At 34.8% G+C, this 19,283-nt stretch overlaps 1 protein-coding gene across 2 annotated transcripts in view; it reads right to left on the reverse strand.

The window, feature by feature from the left end:
* RFX3 (regulatory factor X3) overlaps positions 1-17,469 on the reverse strand; it is a 59,556-nt gene extending 42,087 nt beyond the window's left edge. The window contains exons 1-2 of one of the 2 annotated variants that reach the window (XM_032206137.1): positions 17,353-17,469; positions 8,842-8,939 (exon numbers count right to left, since the gene is read on the reverse strand). In XM_032206137.1, the coding sequence (XP_032062028.1) occupies positions 8,842-8,939; positions 17,353-17,469 (215 nt within the window). Of the gene's footprint in view, positions 1-8,841; positions 8,940-11,595; positions 11,655-17,352 lie in introns of those variants that run through there. The other variant, XM_032206138.1, reaches the window with a different exon arrangement.
* Positions 17,470-19,283: the final 1,814 nt, after the last annotated feature.

Here is a 19,283-nt window from a genome sequence, read left to right on the forward strand (position 1 = left end):
AGTGCAACCTTTGGGGTAGATCAACAGGTCAGATCCCAAGATAAACACACTTGTCTTTGTTCTAACAACCATGCTTACAGCTGATTCTTTAAAAACACATTATTATTGGAGATGATTAGCAAACCTTCAGCAACAATCAAAAGGGTAATTAAAAGTCAGGTACAAGTGTTATTATTACATGCAATAATAATTGCAATTTACCAAAGAGCTTTTTAGCTTAACCAAAATACAAACTAATTGAGTTGCAAACAAAAAAGCATATCCCATACCAACTGGGTAAGATGATGTTTTGGAAAGCAGTGACTCAAAGATTTTAATTTCAGTGCATACAATAATACAAACTCTCACCATGAAATTATGCAAAGAGAAAAATACAATGTTATATCCTTTAAACACACACAAAGGGCAATTTGAAATAAGGGAGTTATCCTACCTCTCCACAGCACTTGTAGTACAAACATGCGATATGTTCTCAAATCATCTGACATAAATCATATAGTAATTTCTTTCTTGTTACAAAGGTTGTCACAAGCCTCCTATGCCTTATTTTCTTCAACAGTTGCATGTAAAGATCCTCTAGGGATTAGATTAGCTCAATGTAACTGAAGTCTTTTGGATCTTTATGAGAATACCTTGGTGATATACTGGGGCTTGAGATACAAGGTAGTAAACAGAATCTAAATCCACTGAAAAATTATGAAATTCAGTGTTTATTAGAACGAAATATTAGAAAGTTCATCACAATTACTAAAACACTTGAAGAACTTCCAGAAGTTGTGCAAACTAGACAATATTTACACCAAGAGCATGCCACACAAAGTTAGAGACATTGCATGAATTCCATCTAGATTCAAGAATCTGAACATGTGTCCAATGTTCAGATCCCACATTGGAAATTAATGAGACCAGCATGAGTTGGACTAGGATTGTGAAGTACTATAGGTTGAGGTACCATCTATTATACTTTATTGCTTACAAACATTTTACAATGATTTCCAATAAAAACTTAATGCTAGAAACAAAACACGTGGAGTTGTGTTATAAAGTTGTTAATAAAAGTATACTTCTGGCAAATGAAAACAGAAAGCAGTAATTTCTAAATTCAGTAAGCCCTTGCACTGACATTGCCAATTAAGTGCAATGTCCTCAATTTTATTACAGACATTGACAATAATACTACTAAGCTTAGCTTTTAGAGACACTTCGGTCTCTTCAAAGACACTGACACTTTGAATAAAGGAGATAAATAAGACAATGTTGGAGAATGAGTAAATCTTACTATCACTCTCCCTTAGTTGTCAGAGAGCACATGCACACATGGGAAATCATTTATTCCCAGCTGCATCTATTATTCGGTTCTATGTATATGTCAAAACTCTGATCTATTTACTACTACAAATCTGTGCTCCTGCCACCCCATCATGTCTCAGTATTTACATGAACTTTTCTTTGAACAAATAGCTGATGTGACAGACTCACCTTTACCATATTTACATTTGCCTAGAAAGTATCACCTACTGAATTATGCCTGTTTTATTTATGGCTTGGAAATGTTTGCTTTGGTGAAGGATTTTTCCATCACTCTACATGTTAGTACAAACAAACAAACAAACAAACAAAAACAAAACAAAACAAAACAAACACCCACAAACCAGAATAATTTCCTATTTCATGAACTGTTTAGAACTCCAGACAAGTTAACTCAAGTACAGTTTGTGATTGTATTAAATTAGGTTTTAATTTTAAATTATATTCCAGTAACTTTAGTGACTTGCAAAATAAGGAATTAGGAATTGACTTCTTGTCATCAATTACAGGCACCGATGAAGAAATAGCAAGTATCGGATAGAATACACATTGTCTTTTAGCTAAAGATATATACCTTCATACTGTATAACTTGAAATATTAGCAGTCCTTCACAGTGGCTGTACAACGACTCAGTGTCAAATGTTTTATTTTTCTGTAATTCTATATTGTAAGCAAACAAGTAGTGTAATAATCATCTTGTTGATCTAGTAATAACACCAAAAATACTCAAATGGGTTTTCTTATGGATTGCTTACATAGCTTAGCAGACAGGCATCTAAGTATTTTTTGCTGTCATCTCTGTAATGAACTCTAGTGAAATCATAGTTAATGATACTTAATTAACTATGGTATTATTTACTGGGATATTAATATAATAATCAGTAGATGAGAATTAACATTTCAAATATTTCAGCAGTGTACCAATATAAACATGCTATTATTATCTAAAAACAGAGGAGCTAATACTTATGATCAATGTTGTGGTATTACAATATGGAAGAAAACCTCTGCGCATGAAAGCCAAGAAAGTCAATTTCCCATCCGAACAATATTCTGAAATTTTTTTAACATTTTAGCATATTACTGTGGTCCTGAAGCTAATTGTGAATTTCATGGAAACTACTAAGAACAGAATCAGTCATCTAATGTGCATGTGCAAAACAATTGGTGGATCAGACCCAGTCAGCATGGGTTCATGAAGGGCAAGTCCTGCCTGACCAACCTCATCTACTTCTATGACTGGATGACCCACCTGGTGGATGAGGAAAAGCCTGCTGAGCCTGCTACCTAGACTTTAGCAAGGCCTTTGACATGGTCTCCCACAGTATTCTCCTGGAGAAGCTGGCAGCCCATGGCTTGGACAGGCACACTCTTTGCTGGGTTAAAAACTGGCTGGACAGCCAGGCCCAGAGAGTGGTGGTGAACAGAGTGAAATCCAGCTGGTGACCGGGTCACCGGTGTTGTTCCCCAGGGATCGGTGTTGGGGCCCATCTTTAATATCTTTATTGATGATTTGGTTGAAGGAATTGAGTGCACCCTCAGTAAGTTTGCAGATGACACCAAGTTGAGGGGAAGTGTCCATCTGCCAGAGGGTAGGAAGGCTTCTGCAGAGGGACCTGGACAAGATGAATCAATGGGCAGGGGCCAGTGGGATGAGGTTCAACATGGCTAAGTGCCAGGTCCTGCACTTTGGCCACAATAACCCCATGCAGCGCTACAGGCTTGGGACAGAGTGGCTGGAAAGCTGTGCAGAGAAAAAGGATCTGGGGGTGCTGACTGATGCTCACCTGAACATGAGCCAGCAGTGTGCCCAGGTGGCCAAGAAGGCCAACAGCATCCTGACTTGTTCCAGGAATATAGGTATATACCAGGTATAACCAGCAAGACTAGGGAGCTGATCACCCCCCATACTCAGCTCTGGTGAGGCCATCCTCAGGTACTGTGTTCAGCTCTGGGCCCCTCACTACAAGAAGGACATCGAGGCCCTGGAGCGTGTCCAGAGAAGAGCTACGAAGCTGGTGAAGGGCCTGGAACACAAGTCCTGTGAGCAGCAGCTGAGGGCATTGGGGTTGTTTAGTCTGGAGAAGAGAAGGCTCAGGGGAGACCTTCTTGCTCTCTACAACTACCTGAAAGGAAGGTGTGGGGAGATGGGGGTCTGCCTCTTCTCGCAGATAACTAGTGATAGGACTAGAGGGAATGGCCTCAAGTTGTGCCAGGGGAGGTTCAGGCTGGGAATGAGGAGACATTTCTTCTCAGAAAGAGTGGTTAGGCATGGAACAGGTTACCCAGGGAGGTGGTGGAGTCACCGTCCCTGGGGTTGTTAAGGAAAGACTGTATGTAGTACTCAGGGACATGGTTTAGTGTGTAATAATGGTGGTAAGGGGATGGTTGTACTAGATGATCTTGGAGGTCTTTTCCAACCTTGATGATTCTATTACTCCATGATTCTTACATGAACAGAAGGCCTCATTGCATCCAGTGCATTACTGCAGCCTCTGGAGAGTGTATCTGGAGGTTATGTCTCCTTACTCCCCAGAAAGAAATCTACTCCTGTAATCAGAATACTGATTCAAGGCATTTTAATAACAGATCAAATCCCAGTGAAGTCTTCCACAAAAGCTTTCTCAATTGGTCTAAAGACAGCCAGAGATAGAAGAACTAATTAAACTGTAAATCATTGTTTCTTTTCATCAATCAAGTTAAATTGCCAAAATCAAAGTTTAAAACCTACATGTGTAATACATTTGTAACCAGAGAACTTGTTCCATAACAATGAATAGGTGACCTTCATTGATAATACCTAGTAAATTAAGATACAAGATAGAAATGGAAATCACAGAAGAATGAATGAGGCGTATATCCTGCTAGAAAATACATAAAATAGCTGCAAGTGGATCCATTATACTTTTCCAGGCATAGCAACTGTGGTGGTGATAACTGGCTCTAACCCTTTCTTAGATGAAAGTCATTGGCCATCGTATACACGGTGGTAGTGGAAGGTTAAGTGTAACACCAGAGAAAAAAAGAGACTAGCAAGTACAAGAAAGATACTTAGGAAGATAGTAATTTTAACTGCAGTCATAATTCTCTGATCAGACAGTTATACTTCAATTAGAGTAATAGTAAATTCTTGGTTTCACCCATAGTCTACAACTGTTGTAGTACAACAAATTGGTGAAGAATGACCAATTCAATTTGGATTCAACAGCATTATCAATTCTTAGACAATCCCAGCAATTAAATCCTTCTTTGCCACACCAGAATTATCAGAAAAAAAAAAAAGTCTGGTTTTGGATTAATTAATTAGATTGCATACATTAGTAAATATTACAGTTTGAGTAGGAAAAAAGTTCATGCCTAGAAAAAGGGCCTCACCTGGCTTCTTAATCTATGTGCAATGACAATATACTTTCCCTATCTATTTTAAAACTCCAGGTAACCTGCACATCACAACAATGCATTTTTGCTTTAAGATAGAGTGACATGCTTGACAAGCAAAAGTGTTATTAACAAGACACAAAGGTAGATAACATCATTCAAATATTCTCATATTTTAAACAAAGTATGTGACAAGCTGCAGGTTACACCCCTTGTATCATCATTATGCCCACAATTATAATAAAACCAAATAGTGTTTAAGTGTAGACAAATCATGATATAAAATGCGTAGGAAGAACTGTGTTATATGAATACTACAGTTGCACCTGACAGACTGTGAAAGCCAACAAGCTTCCTATAATTAGAATCAAAAGAATCAGTAACTATTTTCTCCTAGATATTCAAAGCGCATTCTTTGTTGCTATCATATATGGGCTTAAATCAATGTTAGCGCACATGTTCTTTATTTCGAAATGAAGAACAACTCATTCACCAGACATACTGTAACTTTTTACTTCAGTAATCCCTGTATAATGAATTAATGTCTTAATCCTTCACTATGCGTTGCAGGCTTCTTATTCCACTGCTAAGGCAGAACTATGATTTGATAGATTATGCAGTATATGCTGTGTATATTTTGAGTTAGAATTAAGACTCCGATTTAACATAGTCATAGAATAAATCAAATAAATAATCATATGAAAATAACCAAAAAGACGAAGTAGGGATCACTCTACTCAATCACATCATTTACAAACAAAACTCTATTTTCTGAAAGTTAAATTGACAAATTCTAGAGTAGGAGTAAGGAGATAAATTGGATCTAATACACTTCTATCAATTTTTCAGGATCCAAGAGGCTTGTCTTTCACAGATTTCAGTATGATGGATAGAAAAGGATGAACTGCAATCTGAACACTTGCCTAAATATTTTTAGCAAAAGAAAGGCTGGCCCCTGTGTTTTCTATCACAGCAGAACTCAACACAGTCTATGCCAGCTTTGTTTAGGGATGTAGTGAGCTTTTGATTCACTTCCAAAAACTTTCAAATGTCAATTCCACATTGATATAGCTCTCAATAAGCAAATCTAGTGGCAAAACAAGAAGAGGAGAAACAGATACGATTTTTTATTTTATTTTATATAAATCACATAACTTATGTTAAAAACAGCAAATAGAAGAAGAATTCTTTATGCTCTGAAGGAAGCTAGCTAACAGCAACCCAGGGTCCCATTTCTGGCAAATGAATGGCATTTCAACATATAGTACGTATGCTCAGTAACTTTAATTCATATCAACAACATTTTTCCATTCTTAATCTGCAGAATAAGAGTATAAGGGAAAATGAATTTCTCAAGAGACAGTCTTTAAAACTTCTGAATACAAACACAGACTCACAGACCGGCCCTATCCTCCATGGAAGAAGCCAAAATCTCTAGGTTAAAGTTCCTAAAAATTTTGGACCAGAAATCATATCACTGGCAAAGTCTTCTTCTGTGTGAGAGACAATCTGGATTAGGCTCGCTTAATAAGAAGAATGCTCTTATTCATTAGTGAGATTTTTTATTTCCTATTGACTGATTCTACAGAAACTAACAAAGGTATTCAGATATAGAAACACAATAAAATAAAAACATGGACACTCAAAAGTTCATACTAAGCAGTCAGTAACATTTTTTTTTTCTCCAAACACTGTAAGCATATAGATATCATGCACTGCCAAAAATGCATGTGCCGACAGCTCATGTGAGAACAAACTTTTTGTGGTACATCTGGGAGAAGCTAGTGACCATGGAATACTTCAAATCCGTAACTAAATCTAGTAGAAGTCTTGAACTCTCGTGTCTAAAAAGGAACAATAATGTGGTGGATTCATTCTTTTTAAAAACTTGTATAAAGGGACATATTTTCTTTGTCCCCTGAGAGTAATATACTTATAGACGCTTATTGAAACAATGATGTTCAGTATATAAGTATATAATATATATATTATATTATAATAGTATATATAATATATATTATATACTTATATATATAAGTATATAATATTACAGGGCCCATCTTATAATATTTATAATTAGTTCTCAAATTACCCTTTATCACCTAGGAGAGAGGAAATATTCATCAACTTTTCTCTAGAAAAATTTTCCACATGATATCTTAGCTTATTCAAAGCTTGCTAGTGTTGAAATATGTTTATTTTAGTTTCATAGAAAACAAACAGTTACACTTTTGGAAACATACTGATCACATAAAAATCATTTAGTCACTAAAGCAGTACAAGCTACATTGTACCAGCAAGCTCCTCCTTCTACCTATTTTTGAAGTCACAGTTGTTAAACTGTAAGCAATGTCTAGAGAAGTAAAATGTCTAGAGAAGAAACTGTGAGCAGCTATATCAGCAAAACTAGAGCAACATAAATAAAAATGTGCAGTCTCCTGCATGAAACAGTTTTTCAGGGCTATTTATCCATTCACACCTTTTTAACACTTTTTTTTTTCCCCCAGCCACCCACTCATCCTGGATTTTTGTTAGATTTGTCATAATTTTCTGCCTTCTGTCTTCTAGAATGTGGATACCACATTCTCAATCCCTTCCACCAGTACTCTATCTAAAATTAACAGCCAGTGCCTAATTGACCCTAGTCCAGATTTTAGCATAGATTTTTTTGTCTTTCACTTACTGCTATTACTTGTACTGTTTGACAGTTTTATTATAGCATTCAATAATTTAACATCTCAACAGAATAAAACATTTTTATTAAAAAATAAATAAAATCTAGAAACTCAGAAAAAGTTTAAACTGCAGCAAAACACACATTCCTAATGCCACTGCTCAGATTTAAGTTTCCAGCTGAAAGTGTTGAAGTGCTAGAACTTTTTAAAGAACAGCTAATTAACATGTAGGAAAATCAGGATGTTTTCCTTTATCTCAACAGCTGAATGTCCTCAGTTAAAATGCCTTCAATTTTCAAGAACAATGTAAGCCAAACAAATTAGCTCCAAGAAAAGTAGCTTTCTTCACAGAAAATGGAAAACCTAAATGCTTACAGTTTAACAATCGTATGAGTGACTTTCAGTTGTGATAGCTTAAACTAGATAACAGTCAACACTCTTTCTTAATAACTGGAAAGTCTAATGTATATTTAAAACATTGTTTAGGATTTACAAGTGAAAAAAAAGCAGACAAGATAGTATATAACAGTAGTGATTGACCAAAGCAGGCTGCTAGTGTTAACATCAGAAGTCTCTGAATCAAATTACATTGCTCTTTTGAATCATTTCTGGATTAGCATCAACATATACTAAAAACAGTAAATAAGCTTCCTAAATGATCTTTGTTTCCTCCTCAATCCAGTAACATACCAAAAATAGAAAAAGGCAGGTAAGTGAAAAAGACAGGTAGGGAAGCTCCTATCCAAGCAACATGATCTTATTTTAAGCTAACTTCAGAGCTGGCCCTGCTCCAAACCACCGATTAGACTAGATAACCTCCAGAGGTCCCACCAAACCTAGATTATCATTCTATGTTTCTAAACTTGTGTGTTGAAGAAAGGAATGTGATGTTGAAAAAGCACATTCAGGGAAAAGCAGGAAATGCACGATAATAGCCACAAAAGAGGCTAGAGAAGCAGCAAAAGAAGAAAGCATTACTCTCTTTCCTCTACCTCTCCTCATTCTTTTGGATTTTTTTTTTCTAAATCATTTTATTAAACAATGGAATGGATTACATTATTACTTTCTCTGAATAATAACTGCAGCCATTGAAGCTTTTTATGGATTTTCCACTACGATTGCAGCAAGGAAGACTGAAGGCCTATGAGAAGATAACACTACCACAAAGTTACACAGCACTTCCTATGAATAGAACTTACTCATAAACCTAAAAGGTACTTCTTCAAAGAGCGCTATGCTGTACACATGTAACTTCATTTAAGTCCAACTAAAACAATCACAACGATTCTTTTCACACAACAATTATACCTTTATAAACAGTGAATTTAGCTTTTCATACAAAAACTATTTTAAATGACAATAGTAAAGATTTTGATTCAACCTTTTTTTTTCTTCCAACAGTTGTTGGTAGAATCTTACTGAAAATACACATTTAACTTCACATTTTAATAAACAAATTCTGATCATTTGCCAACTTACATAGCTCCATTAGTGTAGACTGTGTCACTTCCTTCCACATACTGAACCTGGGCTGGGTAGACATGCTGTACTTGTTGCACAGTCTGCACTTGCTGCACCTGAAAACAAGAACACCCTAAAATTGGGATGCTGTCATAAAAAGACTGAAGAATTACATTTACTAAGTATCCTCTGTCTATATGTATGCCTTTTCTTATTTCATTTTAACCATGAATAACAGAAGCCTTAATATACTTCTTAATGTACTGTAACACACAGCTTAAATGTGCTACAATAAATTTAGAAATAAAGGTTTGCAACAAAATTATTTAGTTCTTGTTCAACTGGGGTTAAACTAAAGTGGTTTAAGTTTTTTTTTCTAGTAATGTTTTTAACCCAAAGGTACAATTACAGATCAAGAACCCCAGTGTGTCACCCTCTTTCCAGAATATCAGCAGCTATAAGATGCTCCAAGAAAAACTTTTTATAATGCCAATGAGTTAAACAAGAAGCACTATGGCATTTTCATCTATATGGCTGAGAATGTATGCCTGCCTTGCAAGAGTGTATCACTAGCCACAAGACAATTCCTTTGACTCATATACTATGTGTAGCAGTTCAAGGTCATGAAAATTTCCTGTCCAGTCTTTTTTTTTTTTTTTTCTTCTGCAACAGAGATAAAGAAACCCGTATTTTACACGTTATTGTCCAAAGAAGCCATATTTCAGCAGTCCTAAAGCTAAAAGAAGCAAAATGTTTTAGAGACTTCTTAGACTAGCACAATATTACCCTAGAACTGAATCAAGAAAGTGACAATGCACATATTTATTCAATAGATTTAATATAAACTACATGTGAATGACTGATATTTTTCTTGGATACTTTGTTATGAGGCAGCTTTAGCTTGATCCAGATGTTCCTAAGAACAGCAAACAACATAATCCCAGATCAAACTGCACCTCTTACATTTGATGGATCATCTCTAAGAGCTCTTTGAGAATATCTTCATTGTCATACCTTCACTCCATTATATTCTAAAGGTTTATTTAAATAAACACAATTCTCCTAGTCTTTTATAGTATTGCCTCGGACTGTGAAAGGAAAACCTAGCTTTTGCACAGAAAACTTTTCTTAGGTTGATACTAAAATTAAAATTCTGAAAACAAATGCAACAGTGTTTTGAATCCAGCTTTACTAGTATGATAGCAATGGTGTGATACAATATGATGGTTGAACTATCTATTAAAAGGCACATTTTTCTGACTTGCTACGTAAGTCATTATCTAAATTGGCACAAATTCCTGAAATATGATTTACCCACTTCCAAAAAAATAATAAAGACTTCAAAAAAAAAAATAAAGACTATAAAGATATTTCTAATTATTATTCTAATTATTAAGATAAAGTGTTTATATGACTCTAAAAGTATTGACTCTAAAAGTATTTCTTCTCCTCGGGTGACTCTAAATCTATGATGACCTGTAATCAGTGGGAAAGGAAGAGTCACTGTTGAGCAGAGCACTTAACTGATCTACTTAACCTATACAGAGAGAAAACATCTTTAAAACAGACTTTGTTCTTAAAACCAGTAATTTGTCACCTGCCATGTAACAGATCAGTTCCATTTTCTGTCCCAGCAGTACACCAGTGGAAACACTGGGGAAATGATGCAATTATCAACATACTTCTGTCCAACCTCTCTGAAAAATCCCTTTATTCCCTGCTCACATGCAGTGAATATGGCTTACTCCCTATTTATATTAAAAAACAAACAAACAAACAAAAAAACAAACATTGTGTTTTATTAATAAAGAGAATTGATTTTTTTCCTAAAACCTCCAAATGGTTAAACTGGAACTTACTATACATATAAATGCAAGGTTAAAAACTTCCTGCCAGTAAATGCAGGTCACGTTCCCATTCTGTACAAGCTATTATGGTCTTCTTATAAGAATATAATACTCTTGGATGCAGGCTGCTACCATTTCATAAACTGTGGATTCAGCACAGTGCAACACCTGTAACATGGATCTGAGAGGAGACTGCAGGAAGGAAATGGTATAGCCTGTATCAAAGCTCAGACAGGGAACTGAAAAATTTCAAAACATATTTAATTTCTGATTTGGAATGACAAAACACTTGTTTCGTTTTCCACAGGGGAAAAAAAAAAAGTTTAAAAGAAAGTTTTCATTGAATAGTTTCAAATTTTCACCAATTTTTACATATATTATCTATGGGCCTAATATGCAGTACTGCCAGAAATATAACTTTATGCAAATAAAACAACATTTTTTAAATTGGCATTTAAGAATGGTTAAAGTGCAGGGCTAATAAGAACATCTAATCTTCATTTGTAGATCAAAGTATTTTTCTTTTAAATTTTAATAATGAAGCTCAATAAAGCCAGATTATAAAAAAGAGTTACTTTGCTTCAGGTTCTCCAAAACTCAGTACTGCTAAAGTTAAATTGATTCTGGTGCTGAAATCTTTAGTGACTACACCATATTGCACTGTACATACCTCTGACTTTCTCTACCTCAAGGCTTTTAAATATTCTTCCTGCCAAGGAATATCAAACAAGTGACCTTTAGAGTAGCCTTGCATTTGAAAATTCTGCCATGCTGAGACTCTTTGGCATGTAATAACTTAAATTCTACTTTTATTTCCTATTTTACTTCATTTGGGGAAAAATGTTTTCATTAGAGTTATATTAGTTTAAGTGCCTGTGGATTTTTTTGTTTAATCTTCAGGGACAGGAAGAAATCAAGTGCATACCTGTACTCTCCATGAGCACACCATTATCTGAGAAGAATTTAGCTATGAAGAAACAAAATACCACAGGAAAAAAAATCAATTTTTATGCAAATTGTAAAAATCGTTTTGTCTTCTATTTATCATTTTCCTTGCACATTTTATTAAACTAGTTACGGAATTGCATTAGATACGTTCATTAGCTTTGGGGCAGAATAGAAATTGAAGATCACTGAGAGAACATTGAACAGATACCTAAACCAAAATAGACTACTTGCATAAAAACAAAGAAACAAAAAAACAGACAACACACACACAAAAAGCTTCCCAATAATTTAATTAAATGATTAAGGCTGAAAACAGAAAATACAATGAAACATTTATTACAAAGCAACAGTACTCAAGTTCAAAAATTTTATGTTTGTGGGGTTGACTGGTGAACCAGTCATGGGAATTGTTATTGTCTGGCCAGAAAACAGAAAATTAACTGGCTGGCATAGGAAATAATGAGTTAAATAGGGTCAAACAGAAGATCATTCATTCCTCTTGCTTCAGTGATTCTATCCTGAAATAACTGGAACAGGATTAAAAGTAAGCAGCTGAAATGTTCCAGGAGAACAAGAGGAGAATGAAAACTTATTTTGATATACATGTGTAATTATAATCACTAGTTAAAGAAAAAAAAAAAAAAAAAAAATTATATTGTTAATGATACTACCTCAAAGGAGCAAATGAGGGACTAAGTCATATTGTATCTATGAGAGTTTGTCAACAAAGGAAATCGAATAAAAGCACATGGAAATACAGAAAATACTTTTAAGCATAAAAGCAAAATTTAAGAGAAAATTCTGATTTGAAATTTGCTGATGTTCAAAGCACTAGTAATCAAAGAGTAGAAAAATACAGTAAAACATATAAGGATTTTTAAACCACATTTAAAAGTGAACACATGATGCCTATGCAAAATAGTTGTATATGCATCTTCTGTCCTCGTATATAAAAATAATGTTTCTACTTTCATTAGTATGGATTACTTTTGGCAAGCAATATATAAATAGCATATGCTGTAATATTCTAAGCACATTCATATTTATATAATGCTTAATGTCAGCTCGTGATTATGTTTTTCATATGCCAGGCATGATTTTGCATTGAGACTAATTTTGATTACCAGAATTCTGCATCTTCATTTTAATGATACAATTCTTTCTAAAGGTGATGGCTGTGTTGTTTTTTGACTACAAGAATTGCTTTGTTCAACTTCTGATGCATTGATATACCTTTGTAAAACAGATTATATGATTATTTTTAGTTTTATTTCTCCAATCTTTCTACTTTGCATAACATAAACTACTAAATGCAGATAATTTTTAATCTTCAGAAACTTTCTGCTCTGTGTTAGGGCACTTGTTGAAAAAACAATGATAGATTACTGAAAAATCCCCCTATCTGAGGAAGCCTGAGAAATTCCTCAGGCTATTAAGACAGTTTAATTATACTCCCAACATTTTGGTCTTACCCTTGTTGCTTTTTGCTTACACATGTGTATGTTTGTCCTCTCACCATTCCCCTCCATTCCATCTCAAGAGTGACAGTTGCTGTGCTGCATATAAATAACTACCACCATTGCAATGTTTATCAGAAGGGAATCCTAGGTTTTCATTAATGGTATCTGTGTTTTTTTTTTTCCTTTCTGTTTTGAAGTACCACAGCAGAGTTTTATGAAAGCCACATATATACTAGCTATATGCAAATGAGGGATTTGTTTAGTTGAAAGTATCAGGGGGTACTCTTTTGTTGTTTGCTGAAAAGACAGGATGCCATAATACAACACAGCTGTAAGAGAAAGGCTTTCTTACACCCTTTCACTAATCCAGTTGGTTCTTCTTCTGCGCAAAAAAAAAAGTTAATTTGGAAAGATATAGCATACATTTTGTGGGCAATGAAAACACTGATACCATGAAAATAACCTCGAATTCATACAGGCATGAGATGTCATTTAAGTATGGTGTACAAACAGCAAAGCAAATGTCGAAAATAAAGATCTCAAAGGAAAAAATGAAATATTATACACAGCTTTAATATTAATTAAAAATTAATCTAAAATGGTCTTATTCAGTAAGAAGTGTTAATAAATTACTATAAACATAAAAATAGAAAAGATTCAGCTTACACCAAACTGCTGTACATACACAAATGCATATTATAGTAACTTAGAATTTGCTAAATTCAAGAAATACCCTATTATTTTTGTAAATTATATTCATATAAGACTATAAAATGAATGTGAATATTCACATATTTTGTGGATACCGCTGGCATTATTATCAAGTATGTCTTTTATAAGCCATACAAAAAAAAAAAAAAAAAAAAAAAATATTGTATATAGCATTCACCTAAAACCTTCCCTCACACTTTCAACATTGGTAACTTGGAACATGCAAAAATAATAAGGCCTCTATCTCCCATCTAAATAATGACATAATCAAATTAGTGTTTGTTTCTCCTGATTTTCTTTAGGCAAATTGACGTGCTCCTAATGAGTATACCTAATGCCGAATATTTAGGCAAATGCAACCTATACGCAGAGAATTCTTCAGGGCAGATCACACCTACAGTCTTCTCTACACAATGACTGTTTCAATGTTTGATATTCTTTTTTTCCCCCCTCACCTTACAGCTGAAAGTACCTATCCCACCTGCATTCTTCATCACATTTCTCAATGGCATAGCATGCTCACGTCTTCACTCTTATGTTTCTCCTCACCATACATCCTGTCCTGGTTTCAGTTAGCACAGAATTAATTTTCTTCCTAGTAGCTGGTGGAATGCTGTGTTTTGGCTTAGAATGAGAAGAGTGCTGATAACACCCCGATGCTTTAATTGTTGCAGAGCAGTGCTTATACTAAGCCAAGGACATCTCAGCCTTTGCTCTGTCCTGCCAACGGGCAGGCTGGGGGGTGCAGTAAGAGCTGGGAGGGGACGGACCCAGGACAGGTGACCCAAACTAGCCAAAGGGGTATTCCATACCATCTGACGTCATGCTAAACAATATATAGGGGTGGCTAGCCGGGGGGAGGGGGCCGGACTGCTCGGGGTTAGGCTGGGCATCGGTCAGCGGGTGGTGAGCAATTGCATTGTGCATCACTTGTTTGTACATACTATTATTACTTTCATATTATCACCATTGTATCATCATTATTATTATTGTTATTATTATTTTTGTTATTTTTTTTTTCCTGTCTTATTAAACTGTCTTTATCTCAACTCACGGGCTTCACTTTCCATTTCTCTCCCCCGTCCCAGAGAGGGAGGGGGGAGGGTGAGCGAACGGCTGCGTGGTGTTTAGCTGCCGGTCGGGTTAAACCACGACACATCCACATCTTTTAAAATTCCTAATGTTTTCTCAATAATTCTATAATCTATTTTCTTTCTCCATATGTAAGTATCTCCCACATACCATGTTTTACTCACTGCAATACTGTCTATATTGACTGGTCTAACATTCTCATTGCCTATTCAATGCCTGCAAAATTTTGCAAAACTCCTCTTCCTTGGCTGCGTTGATCCACTTAGCTTTTCTTTCTGAAACATTATGTTGATTCCTACTGGCAGAGTTGGAGGCAATTGGAAAAGTATAGTCTCATATTACCATAAGGAAAAATAATCCAAAATACTGATAGAGTATTGAATGCAACGAAAACTCAGAAAGCAGTAGTACTAAACAGGACGTAACAGTTGATCAAGGACAGTTTTCCAAACTTGCATACCACCACCACCACAACAACGATAATAATAATTAGTTCTCATTAAGGCCTAGTAAGGCCAAAACAATAAAACAATCCACTCCTTGGCTTCTGTCTTTTGACATGAGTATTATATTGATAAACTGGAATAACTTCAGAAAAGATACAAACAATAGGTGACAGAGATAAATGTATTAATTATGTAGGAAAATAAAGAGCCAAATCTATGATACAAGTTTTCAGAAAAGTAGCAATTTTACACAACAAAAATTTATAAATACCAAAGCTATATGCATTGTCCATTTTCTTATGAAAAAATATAACAGAAATGCATAGAAGATCCCATCCTTACACTTAATCAATTTAATGATTAGAACTAAAATACTATAAAGTATCCTGTATGCCACTAAATGATTTTCAATCTTCAATCCATCACAGTGATCAGTATTCACATGGATCAAATTCAATATGTAAATTAGACCACCATATAACATATTTGCTTAAATAAACAACTGTGTAGCACTACCAAATTGTTGTATTTTATCTGAAAAGCTGAAATACAGCAATAACAAAGAATAAATCACATAAGCTACATCCAACAAATATCTGTCATCATATGAGAACATAAAAACTCGTCAAGTTATCCAGATCATATTTCATAAAGAAAAAAAAGTCCTGTACTTTACAGTGCTTAAAAAATAATTAGCCAGACAGAATCTCCTACAGAGGTTTTCTGAGTTGAAGCATCACTGAAGCATCAATTAAAACTTAGCACACTATTAAAGAACCTCTATTCTAATCAACATCAAGTTAGGAGAGAGCTGTACAATAGTTTGAACTCAGGAAAATACTTCAGACAACCGTTGATTCACTAACGGTGAATTCTGAGCAAATACACACAGACAAAGACTTAAATAACATTTTTAAGTCCAGATTTAATGCTTTGAAATATTTTTGGTTTAAAAACAAGCTTGCATCCTAAAAGATACATGAACGTACAAGCAGTAGCTATAGTACTGAAAGGCATTTGAAATGTATCTTGTACATCAGGTAGAAAATGTTAGAAAAATGTAGGAGTGTGTAGAAAAATGTTACAAAAGCACATACCACCTGGAAAAAACATACCACCTGGAATTAAACTTGATAAAATGCCAAAAAAATAATTTAGGGAACAATGAACTCTGTTCATTGACAGAGACTGACTACACTATGTAATAAGTTATATCCAATTCTCAAATTAACGATTTTCAAATTAATGATTTTTGAAGTCAGTTTTTTTCATCAGTTGATGAAAACCAACATCAGTTGTCACCTAGAGTACTTGTCACACAGACAGCTAATTTCTGTATAAACAGGAAAAATCTTAGACAGTTGTTACTGCTTTCACGTCCAGTCCCTGTTTTCAACTTCACGACTTTTTCTTTTTTCCTTCAGTCACCACTCACAAAGCTTGTGGGTGCTACATAAGTGAGTGACAATCTCATGTAACAGAGGTGTAAATTGTGCTGGCTGCTACAAGTCTTCTTACGTTCCTGGCAAATGTACATTATGAATTACATATGGTCATATCACAAATACTTTCATGACATTGTGTAAAGATCTGCAGTGAATCAAGGCTACAGATTAATCACTTTACATTGCAACATTTATATTTCACTTAATTGGAACTCAAAACTAAAGGGAAAATGATACAGCCAGCAATATCATAAATATACTCATTATTCATGATTCAAAGGAATAAATGTAATATTCAGAGATACAAATTAAATGTATATGAGCTATTAGATAAAGTACATAATAACATACTATTAGAATCACGTATGCTGGTGCTTGTCAAGATACTCTAGTTCAAGGAACAGACCTTGAAAACAGATTGCTTTTCTACGTGGCTACATTAGTTCCAGCAAAATAAAATCATTAAAGCTGAGCAAAACAGTTAATTCAGCAGCCCCATACAAAATCAAGTTCTTTACTACATTGTGAAGAACTATCCCTCAGGATTTTTTTATCTCTTCCCAAAACTAACACCACCTACCTGTTGCTGAACTGGTACTTGCTGTACTACCTGCGTGGGCACAGCTGCCTGGCTAGCCACAGATGTCTGTAAAGTCACAGTTGAACCTGTATCCGACCCAGTCTCTGATGTCTGCATCGTGGTCTCTGAATAAAATTAAGAAGTAAAATTAAAAGGTTAGTGCATTTATTTATTTTTTATTTTTCATTTTGACACTTATTTTGGCACCCTAATTTGGTGGTTTTGTCACTTAGCCTAATTGGATATCAAAATCTGCTAATACCAATCTTGGTATTAGCTAAAAGGCAAATTTTCCCCTGCTAGCATGAGTTAGTGCAAATGCTTTCCATCTTACTTTTTTAATACTTATATTTAAAATATCTTTTATTTACATATGCAGAGATATCTCATTTTGTTACTTTAGGAATAACTCAGAAAAATCAGCAGCAAGTAAAGTCTTCTCTAAGCTTTTAACCGGTCATCGAAAACTTTTTATTTTCTTTCTTACTGAATTATACTAAAAACTCTATACAAAGTTTAAAGTTAAGCTTAGAACACTTCGCAAAATGAAGGGCTGTAATCTGGAAAGCAGTCTCTGAAAAGCATTTAACGAGTCACAGTGAAAAAGCAACTCAAATATCCTTCAGCAGAAAGCATTAAAGCAACCATTGTAGTTGTAATCTGAGAAGAAATATTACCACTAAAACCATAAAGTACATATGCAGTAGAAAAGCAGCTAAAATTGTGACACTGACATTTTAAAGGGAACAACAGAAAACTGGATACAATATAGTGAAATGATTTGTGAGACAAGGAAAATGCTTTACAACGAAAACTTTATCAGAAAGACAACTGAGAATGCCATTTGTTCTCACAGAAAATATATACTGGGAACTATAGGGTTCCTCAATTTTGCACAGAAGATATAGCAATACAATTGACTGGAAAACAAATCAACAGTATTTGAAAGCCAGGAAGAAGACTGTTTTGTTTTGTTTTTTAATCAGTATCTTTTATGCAGTGGGTTATTAACCAGTGAAAATAATAACCAGATGAGGCAGTTTCTTCTTCACCTGGTACCTTCAAAACAGAAGGCTGTATATTTCTGTGAAGAATTACAGTAAACAAATATGAAATAGTAATCTCTAAACTAATCACTATCTAAAAGCCTTTCTTAATCCGTATTAATCTATTTTAGCTACAAAATATTTTGGCAACCCAAGTACCAATATCACCAAAAACGAGTAGCGTTACTATCTAGGTTTCTTTGAATAATCTACAGATCTACTAATACTTACAATGCCCTAACCAAGTAATTTTTTAGCTTAACCAACCAGACACAGATGGCTGGCAGGAAAAAAAGTACACTTTAACCTCCGCCAGACAAAGAAGTCTCTCCCCCCAAAAAAACAAGCTACAATATTTACTGAAACAAAACCATAATCAAAAATGTATCTATTCAGGGGCATACTATTTCATAGTAGGAGGAATTCATTATTGCACAAATAAACCTTGGAAGCTCCTCAGAAAATTCAATATTCTCCTTGCTTGACTACTGAACCAGCTGCAATAACAGACCTTCCTTTCAAGGCTGGGTTCCAGAGCAGTTTAAGCTGATTTAAAGCCAGGTTTTTGCAGCCCCTCCCTCTAACTGACTGTGCATTCAAATGTAGTCCATGCAGAGCAGGAAACAGGCATATAAATTTGGGATAGGGACAGAAGACAGGCAGGAGTTTGCCAGCTGGGAACATTATTGGCTTAAACTTCACTGAGCCATGCCTATAGTGCATAACAGATTTAACTGCTTTTCCAATATTCAGAAAGGCTGAAAAATTGTTGATCAAACTTGTTCAAGATTGATCAATAAGCTCGAAGTTACTATGACAACTGAACCCTATACCTCTTTCCAGCCTGCCTGACAAAAATTAGGATATAGAAAGAAAAGAAAAACT

Source organism: Aythya fuligula, chromosome Z (genome assembly GCF_009819795.1).
Source record: "Aythya fuligula isolate bAytFul2 chromosome Z, bAytFul2.pri, whole genome shotgun sequence".
In the NCBI taxonomy this organism is placed as follows: domain Eukaryota; kingdom Metazoa; phylum Chordata; class Aves; order Anseriformes; family Anatidae; genus Aythya; species Aythya fuligula.